Consider the following 10,487-nt stretch of genomic DNA (forward strand, 5'->3'; position numbering starts at 1 on the left):
TAAACATCCTTCTTCACACACTTCTCTGAGCAAAGTTTTTAATTTCTGTGAGGATGTGTAGATTTGCAACCCTATAAGCTACAACGGAGAAGAAAAGGACATTTTTTTTCTCTAGCCTAATGTATTTCTTACTAGTGTGATTATTATCATGGGCTGCATCTGCTTTTTGCTGCCCTCATAATTCTATGCAGGGAATGTGAGGAGTACAGACTAAATGTAAACAACTCAGCTTATGGCATTAGAAGTTGCTGGTCTTTGTTCCTTTATTTCTCCTGTCAACAATAAACACTGAGAGCAACCAAGAACTCCCTTAATGGGCCTGCTTCTGCTTAAAGCAGAATCACCCAGGAGGGCGATACAGGGGGAAGGAGCCTGGTCCTTGATCCAGGAGAGCTGGTGAAGCCCAGCTCCAAAGCTTACTTTCATTTGGACCTCTCTGAATTTCAATTTCTTTCTCTGTAAAATGAGAATAATGTTTGGGTCATCAACTTGACAAGATTTTTGTAATAAAAAGCACTTTGTAAACCTTAATGTGAGAATCCTTATTTATTATCATTACTCTTTAATCTGACAGGCTCACTTATTCTATGTATACACGGAGCATATTTTAAATTCTGTCACCAAGAAAACAAATTCCCCAATCTTTAAATTCCATTTGCTTCCTACCCTTAATTCAACTCTGGAGTAGTGATTATGTAGCAAATATCAAAATAATTTAAAATGATGTTATAAAATACTTTCAATGATAAAATGATAAGTACTTCTAAATGAAAATACGCAATAGCCTGCTAGCTGTTCTCCCTAGCATAAGTCTCCTCAAACTCCAGTCCATCTTTCTCTAAGCTATCGAACTGATCTTCCTGAAGTCCATCTCCAACCATGTCATCCCTCTATTCAATAAACTACAGGGCTCCCTATCACCTCCAGGATCAAATATAAAATCCCCTGTTTGGCCTGCCTTTGTAACCTGACTCCCGCCACCTCTCCAGTCTTATTATACTTTACAATTCTCCCCCTTCTACCGCCACCTCTGTCCACATACTCTGCAACCTAGTGACACTCATCTCAACCCTTTCCCTCGAATAAGAACTCCATCTCCCAATTCTGGGCACTTCAACGGGCTATTCCCCCATATTTAAAGATTTTCCATCCTCATATTTGCCTCATGGCTTCCTGAGCTTCCCTGAAGTCCCAGCTTTTTACCCCTCTACAAGAATACTTTCCCAACCCTCCTTAATTTTAGTGCCTTCCCTCTATTGATTATTTCCAATTTATCCTGTATACAGCATTTTTGTATACAGTCATTCGCATGTTGTCTCTCTTACGAGACTATGAGCTCTCTGAGAGAACAGGAAGAGTCATTTGCCTTTCTTTGTATTCTCAGCATTTATGGTACCTAGTAAGTACTTAATAAATATTTATTGACTGAATGACTGACTGAATAATCTAGATGGAAGGGACTTTGATGATTACCTAGTTTAACTCCAACCCAAATAAGAATATGTCTACAACATCCCTAACAAGCAACCATCTATTTTCAATTTGAATACTTCCAGTGAGGGGGAAATCATATAGCACTGGAAGCAGAGTGAAAAATAAACCTTTCTGAGCCTCAGTTTCCTCATTTATCACATGAAGGTAACAATATTGTAGTACCTACTTCACAGGGCTGCTATGATCCCCAAATGAGATATGTCATTTAAAGACAAAATTGGATATGTATGCAGTTATGTATTAGAAACTTTAAAGTTCTACAAAAACTATTAAAAAGTTCTATTAAAATGTCAGTGATTATTACTTCCCAAGATACCCTACTATATTTTGGACAGCTCTAACTGTTATAAGAAGAACAAATCAAATCCCTCATTCCCATATATTTCAACAAGCAATTACGTCCCTCATCTTCCCTTGTTTTCTATAAACTAAATACCCCCAGTTCTTTCAGAAGATCACTGTATGGTATGGTTTCACTCTCCTGGCTACTCCCCAGTTTGTCAATGTCCTTCCCAAACTCTGGTCCCCAGAAATGGACACAGATATGGTCTGAACAAGGCACCCAAATCATCTGATTCTGAACTATACATCTCAATTCAATGTAACCTAAGATTATATTAGAACCATCACATCTTTTTCAAACAGGCATTATATGTGAGGGAAAGGAGAATATCTACGAAAAAGAGAAAAGATGGTCATTGTTCCAGTCCCTTGAGACAGAATCATGATATTGTTTGCCCTTCAGTGTAGGTGATCTTCCAGGGATTTAATCTAAGCAGTTCTTTGATAATAACAGCTAGCATTTACATAGAGCACTTTAAGATCTGAGAAGCATTTTATGAGTGCTGTCTCATTTTATCCACACAACGACTCTCAGAAATAGGCAGGTGGATGTTGCTATTATCTCCATTTTACAGCTGAGGACACTGAGGCAGCCTGAAGCAAAGCTGTGAGTTAAGCAACATAGCTAGCAAGTGTCTGAGGCCGAATACAAACTTAGGTCTCCCTGCCTCCAGGCACAGCACTCTAACCACTGCACCACTAACTAGCTGCCTGGAGGTACAAAGCGATGCTTCAAAAGTGCCAAGGATAATTAGCTTTAGAAGGGAATTAGGGAATGAGCATGGCATTGCCAAAGTGGAAAGTTTGAACCTTGGGAAAACAAATTTCACAAAACCTAGAAACTTTCCATAGAATCTTGATTTTTCCTTGTTCTTGAACTATTTACAGGCAGAGGATACATGCTCTAAAATAGGTAGAGAGAGAGAAACTGCTTTTCTGCTTAGGAAAAAAATGAGAGAAAATGCAAATAAAATAGAGGTTTTTAAAGGTCTTTGTTAAATGACCTCCTCTAATGACTTAAAATGACTTCCTCTAATATGATGGGGTGAACACTATCTTGCTCCATGAATTTTTGTGTCAAAACAGTAGGTTCCGTCCCCACACAGAAAGCGACATTAGGCTAAGTCTTTAGGAAAGCCTGGATTACAAATACTCCTCTACTATTAGGTTTTGCTCTACTGTTTAGGTTTCTCCTTTACAATGAGAATTGATCTATAGAACCAGATGGATGGAAAGAGCACGGGATCTGGTGTCAGAGGACTTGAGTTCAAATACTACCTCCATCTCACATTAACTATGTTCCTTGGACAAGTTGCTAATCTTCACAGGCCTCAGTTTCTTCATGTGTAAAATGAGGGAGTCAAATAAAATAACCTCTAATGGCTTTTTTAGTTCTAAATCTAAAATCTAAATTTTACAACTACCCTAGAATCTGATGATGGCAAGGTCTTTAGGGTCCATGTCATTTGGCTACCTTAAAGAGAAATATATAATGAATTGTTTAGGTACTAAACCCTTTGGATGGGATGCAAGACGGACCTGCCTCACACAGATTAGTGTTAGAACAAGGTTCCAGTGGGTTTGTTACGGTGTCATCAATTAAATCTCAGCTTTTCTCTTAAGAAGAGATGAGGGAGAGGAGAAAAAAACTCCAATGAATATTTAGCTGTTTAATTGTCTCTGAAGCAGGCTCTTTCTGTGCACTAGTGTACCAGGGCTTTGGTTTCCCAGAATAACGCAGACAGGTAAAAAGGGAAGGAGAACTGGCATTGAATTGTCTCTCCTAACTGCACAGTATACACAGTAACAAAAATAAAAGATTAGGATGGACCCCGATGGTGCTGACGTCAAGGGACAAGGAAGAATATGGAAGGAAACCTTCCTAGTCACCCAGACTCAGAACCTCAGAGGCATTTTTTACTCTTCCCTCTCCTTCACCTATCATATACAATCAGTAAGCAAATCCTGTTGATTCTACCTCCACATCTCTCCTCCATCCTTGTTCAGGCCTTCATCACCTTTAGCCTGGACTATAAGAATAATCCTCTCACTGGTGTCTGATTCCAATCTCTCCCCTTACAATGACCAAAATAATCTTCCTAGACGATGTCACTCCTTTGCCCAAAAACTTCAGCATCTATTGCACAGAAGATAAAATACAATGTTCCTTAGCCTAGAATTTAAAGCCTTCCACCGTCAGACTCCAGACTACCTTTCTAGCCAGAGTTCACATTATTTCTTTTCAAATGCTCCGCGTTCCAGCCAAACTGGACTCCTGAAAGAAATTCCCTTAACTTGACGTGTCATTTCCTGGCTTTATGCATCTATGCAGGCCACTCCCCATGCCTGGAATGTATATCCTACTCATCTATCCCTTTCAGAATCCTCGTCTTCCTTCGAAACTCTTCTCAGGTATCAGTATGTCCAGTAAGCCTTCCATGATCTCTCAAGCTAAAGAAAAAATAAAACACCTCTCCTCAAATTATCATATTGTTTTATTTTCATTTCACTTTTGTTCATACCTTATATTATTCCTCACTGTGTACATGGCATATTCTCTGCTCCAGCGCACACACACACACACACACACACACACACACACACACACACTGTAAGCTCCTCAAAACCAGTGGCTGTCATTTTTTTAATCTTTGTATCTTTAGCACCTAGAATAGTGCTAAAACAAAATGTGTGCCTCTTAATAAATATTGGTTGAATGGATAAATGGTGAAAGAGAAGTACTACCAAACCATTTTACAAGTGGAAGTCATGTTTTGACTTTTAATATAAAAGTGAGGAGCTTTCTAACAGGGTTTTGTTCTTGTTTTTTTTTTTTTTTAATCATATTACAAATTGTTGTCCAAACACTTTTAGGGGTTTCTTGGCAAAGATATTGGAGTGGTTTGCCATTTCCTTCTCTAGCTTATTTTCCAGATGAGGAAACTGAGGCAGGTGGCAGTTAAGTAACTTGCCTATGATCACGCAACTAGTAAGTATCTGAGGTTGAAAAATAATAATGATAATAATAATCATAATAATAACTAACACTTATATAGTGCTTCCCATGTGCCAGGCACTGTGCTAAGCACTTTATAATTATTATCTCATTTGATCCTCACAACAATGAGAGGCAGGTGCCATTATCCCCATTTTACAGATGAGAAAACTGAGGTAAACAGAGGTTAAGTGACTTGCCCAAGGTCACACAGCTAGTAAGTGTCTGAGGCTGGAAGTGAACTCAGATCCTCCTGACAGAGGTCCAGCACTCTATCCACTGAGCCACCCTATCCCTAGTAGTTTCCCAAGGCTACCTCTTATAATTCTTTTGGTGAATACCTACATACTGACCCAAATAGGAGAACTTTTCCCTTTCATTCTCCTTCAATCAGGGGGTAGCCTGGATCTTTGCTCACCTGACATATTTACTCACCCAATTTGCATTTGGCCTATGCCTAACTCTTCTAATGATGTAGGGATTTATTACCTGGGGTTTCCACTCGGCGATAGTGATATGGGTTAATGCACACTTCTTTCTGCTTTGAGCCAAATGGGAATTCACAGCACTCGAGTGGTTTTAATTCATGGTGAGACTGTAGATCTGGCCAGCGCCACACCCTACAGTAAATCACATGAGGCAGACCCTTGCGGTGTGACACCTGCAGCCTTCCATCCAGGGATCGGGGTATGGTAACACATTTACTGGGCTGACCCGGGCAGCTCAAAGCTCTCTCCAGCTCTTCCATCGCTCCTTTCTTCTTCTTCAGTTTCTTCACTAGAGAGTCAACAGCCTTCTCTGCCCACTTTTCTTCTTCATCTCCCTGCTTCCAGCCAAGCAGCCTTTTTACTGCTGGGCTAGTGAAGGAGAACAGAGAGCTGATAGGGGTGCTGGAGTGCATAAGAGGCAGACAGAGGATGGGAGGTTCAGGCAGAAATAAAAGATTTCCCTTCTCTGACTAAAGGTCAAAGAAAGTGTCATTCGAGTAATCTCAAGGGTTGTCCACACGTACGGCTACTTCCTTGTTTCTGGGAGCAGCTTCGACAGATTCCAGTTGGGAAGGATGCTGTCTTACTGAAAGTGCTGGTCAGGCCTGAAAAACAAGAGATCACAATGAGAAGGGTCAGTTCAGGGACCCTTATTATTCATGCATAAGATCCATTTTTCCTTATCATGGATTTCAGGATAATTCACTGCCAAAGATGAAAAATTTAAATCGTGACCACGTATAACTAGCAAAAACTCTTTATTTTGAGTGTCCAGGAGAGCTCACTTTAGAATTTACATTCCCAATACCATGATTGGAATGCTTGTGCTCATGTGTCACTCTGGACCTTGCCAGAGCTTCTTCCCCCTGGAACATTCATCAGCCCCCTCCCCGACGTGCTTCAGATTTTCTAAACATCAGCATCATGTTCCCCTACAAGGTTCCTTCTCCCTGTCCCTTCCATCTGCTTTTCCACTCCTTTTTTATGTGTTGACTTTCTCCATTAGAATGTAAGCTCCTCGAGGGAAGGCTTGTACAGGCTTTTGCTTGTACTTGTGTCACGAGTGCTCGGCACAGGGCCTAGCACATAGTGTTCAATAAAAAATAATATAGGCAGCGAGGTGGCAAGAGAATAAAACAATAGGCCTGGGATCAGGATGATCTGAGTTCAAATCCAGCCTCAGACACAAATTGTATGATCCTGGGCAAATCACTTACCCTGTCTCAGTTTTCTCATCTGTAAAATGGGGATATCAAAATCACTTACCTTCCAGGGTTGTTGTGAGGATTAAATGAGATAATAATTGTAAAGTGCTCAGAACACTGAGGTGTTAACTGCTAGGTGCCTAATAAGTGCCATATAGATGTTAGCTATAATTAATATTATAATAACAAATGCTTGTTGCCTTGCATGCATAAATCTCCTCTCCAACTGGAATTAAAGGAAAGGAGAACATATAATAATTGGGAATGTACATGGCATGCCAGGCAATCTCATTATCTTTTATTTATTATAGGCCAAGGTTTTAAATTCTTTAAATGTAATTATCTTTTTTGCTCTCCTGGGAGCCCCTTATCAGTGAGTCAGTCAGTCAGTTAATTAGTCAATATTACTACAGGTTCATTATGCGTGCAGCCCTCTACTGGACTTCCGAGATCCCAAAGAAATTTAATACAGTTTCTAGCTCTAAAGAACTCACAGTTCAGAGTGCAAACACATGGAAAAGGCCTGAGAATGATCAAAAAGCAGTATGTGAATAAGAACAAATGAACATAGTACCAAAAGGGAAAGCCAGGACCTAACACAGCCCTTCACACATCCCCAGGACTTAAATACTGCTTGAATTTGGTGGATCAGGACAGTGGCAAGGCAGGGCAGAGGAGGGAGCAGTAGTGTAAAGTTGCTCAAAGTTAGGTGTTCCATCACTTTACTTCAGCCTTTGGGCTTCAGGATCAAGTTCAGATGAAAAGTTTAAAAGATTTCACTTCTTAAGGGTTGAGGGGATGCTGGAGGAAAAAGTGAACAACTGAGTGGTTTTAACCACAAAGGGCGGGATTCTTGGAAAAGGTGAGTGTCAACAAGAATTTAAGTGGGAGGAACCTGCTAAGAAGAGACTGCTTTTTGTCCCAAGGAAGAAAATTTTCTCAATTTTCCCATGTAAACAGAGTCTGAGCAACAATAAGTAAGGCAATAAGCATTCATTAAGCACTGTGTGCCAGTCCTTGTGCTAAGCACTGGGGATACAAAGAAAGGCAAAAAAAGAGTCCCTGTTCTCAAGAAGCTCACAGTCTGATGAGGGAAGCAGCACGAAAAGAACTATGAGCCAAAAGGACAGAGGCAGGATAAATTTAGGGCAGTACCCCAAGGCCCTGAGACAGGTATGTAAGATCTAAGATCCGAGGTTGGTGTTTCGTTTTGGGGGCACACTCACCGGAAGAGTGTCCTGTGATTTGACCAGATGAGACTCTGGGTAGCTGTTGGAGGCCCCTCCCCCTTTGAAAACCCAGATGTTGTTGCTTCTCTCTCTCTCTCTCTCTCTCTCTCTCTCTGTATGTATTGCTATGGATAGCCTGGTTTGTGTTATTTGCTCTGTTTACATAATGTATGCTTGTAATTTCTGTTTGTATACTCTCTGAAGTTCAGGGTGCTGGCTTTTCCCCCTGAACTAAGTGAATGATATATATATATATATATAAAATTAAACTAAGATTGTTAACCCCTTAATGTTGCTTTCCTTAGAGAAGCAGATCAAAGAACCTGTGCTAGCAGCTGTTGTTGGTCTTCCACCTCTACAGCAGCAGCTAGCAACACTGTTGTTACACTTCTACAAGAGGTCTTTCCTGCGGGTCCCTCCCATCACCACTGTTGGTGCCGTTTTCTCATATTACTTCCCATTTACATTGTCCATACTTTGTGCATAACTATTTGCATTTTGTCTCCGCCATTTGAAAATGAGTTCCTTGAAGGCAGGGGCTGTATCTTTGCCTTTCTTAATATCCCTGGCACTTATAAGACACAATGCCTGGCACATCGCAAGCGCTTGTTGACTGACAACAACAGCCTATTTCAAATCTCACATCTTCCAGCATGCCTTCCCTAAATATTCCAGCTTAACATAATCTCTTCTTTCTCTGAGCTCTTATAACATATTATACGTACCTAAATATAGCCATATAATTATATATACACACCTTATAATCATGCTGTGTATGCTTTTTGTTGCTGGTTTTGGGGGGAGCTGAGGGATAAACTCTCTACCAATGCAGATCAGCAATTGTTCTGTAACTGACAGTCTTTAGAGACAGTCTTAAAAATTGCCGGGGGCACTGAGGGATTAAATAGCTTGCCAAGGGTGGTACAAGTAGTATGTTTCCTGTCATTCCACTGAAATCGCTTCTTCCAAAGTTACCAAGGATCTGCCAAACCAATGGCCTTTTCTCAGTCCTCATTTTCCTTGATCTCTCTGCAGCCTTGGATATTGTTGATCACCCTCTCCTCCTTGATACTCACTTCTCTCTAGGTTTTTGGGACACCACTCTCTCCTGGTTCTCCTCCTACCTGTCTAACCACTCCTCTGTTTCCTTTGCTGGCTCTTCTTCCAGATCAGGCTCTCTAACTGTAGGTGCCCCTAGAGGTTCTTTCCTGGGCTCTTTTCCCTTCTCCCCCTATACTACTTCACTTTGTGATCTCATCAGCTTTAATGGATTTTATTACCATGTCTGTACTGATGATTCTCAAATGTACCTATACTGCCCCAGTTTTTCTGCTGACCTCCGATCTCCCATATCCAATTGCCTTTCAAATACCTCAAATTGGATGTTCAAAAGATACCTTAAGGGGAAGCTAGAGCACAGTGGATAGAGTGCCAAGCCCAAAGTCAGGAAGACTTATATTTGTTGAGTTCAAATTTGCCCTCAGAAACTTACTAGATGTGTGATTCTGGGCCAGTCACTTAACCCTGTATGGTTCAGTTTCCTTATCTGTAAAATGAGCTGAAGAAGGAAATGACAAACCACTCCAATATCTTTGCTAAGAAAACCCCAAATGGGGTCATAAAGAGTCAGACATAAATGAACCACAACAAACACCTTAAACTCAATATGTCTAAAACATTGTCTTTTCTCCTAAATTCCCCCCACTTCTTACCTTCCCTATTACTGTACATGACATCATCTTCCTAAAGGATTTTCCTAAAACACATGTCCAATCATGTCACTGTATTGGTAACTAAGGTGGGACTTTTTTTTTTTTTTTACTGTTTTCTCTTTTAGAAGTAATCAAGTGCCTTTGATTAAGCCTTGCTAGGTACTAAGCCCCCGGCCCACATCCTTTTGCTGATTAGGTATAAAGCCTTTAGGCCCTAAGAAGGTTATATAAACTCAGAGGTTAGCCTTTTTCTTTGGGGCTCACTAATTGGAAGAGTGTTGGTGTGGAAACTCTGGGTAGCCATTGTTAAGAGCCCTACCCCACTCCCACACTCCACTCACTTTGAAAAAACCCAGATGTTGGTGCTTCTCTTTTTGGTAACTATGTATGTGATGTCTTGATCAGACAAATCCTGTCTGCTGAATTGTATTATTTGCTCTGTTTTTATTTTTCTGTTTGTATTTGCTCTGAAGTTGAAAATGCTGGCTTTTCTCCCTGAACTAAGTGAAAGATCTATGAATGCTTGATTAAACTGAGATTGTTAACCGCTCAAAGTTGCTTTCTTTAGAAAAGCAGATCAAAGAACCTGTGCTGGCAGCTCTTGCTGGTCTTGTTGGGTCTTACATCTCAGCAGCAGCTGCTAGCAACATTGTTGTTACGGTCACCTGACTACTTAACAAATTCCAGTGACTTCCTCTTGCCTTCAGGAGAAAATATAAAATGTTCCATTTATCATTCAGACCCCTTCATAACCCAGCCTCTCCCTAACTTTCTAGTCTTCTTATACCTTACTCCCAACTCATGCTCTTTGATCCACTGACCCTGGCCTCCTGGCTCTTCCACAAATAAGACACTCCACCTCTCAACTCTAGACATTATCCTTGGTTGTTTCCCATACCTGATCTCCCTTTTCCACTCTGAATACTGACATCCCTGGCTTCCTTTAAATCCCAACAAAAATCCTACGTTCTACAGGAAGCCTTCTCCAACCCTTCTTAATTCCAATGCCTTTCCTATGTTAA

General features: G+C 40.7%; 1 protein-coding gene across 2 annotated transcripts in view; it reads right to left on the reverse strand.

Annotated features, from left to right (window-relative positions):
- Nucleotides 1-5,882, reverse strand: part of SMAD9 (SMAD family member 9) — a 33,161-nt gene extending 27,279 nt beyond the window's left edge. For both annotated transcript variants that reach the window (XM_036745785.1, XM_036745786.1), the window contains exon 1: nucleotides 5,321-5,882. In XM_036745785.1, the coding sequence (XP_036601680.1) occupies nucleotides 5,321-5,732 (412 nt within the window). In that variant the 5' untranslated portion in view covers nucleotides 5,733-5,882. The remainder of the gene's footprint in view (nucleotides 1-5,320) is intronic.
- Nucleotides 5,883-10,487: the final 4,605 nt, after the last annotated feature.

Source organism: Trichosurus vulpecula, chromosome 2, assembly GCF_011100635.1.
Source record: "Trichosurus vulpecula isolate mTriVul1 chromosome 2, mTriVul1.pri, whole genome shotgun sequence".
In the NCBI taxonomy this organism is placed as follows: domain Eukaryota; kingdom Metazoa; phylum Chordata; class Mammalia; order Diprotodontia; family Phalangeridae; genus Trichosurus; species Trichosurus vulpecula.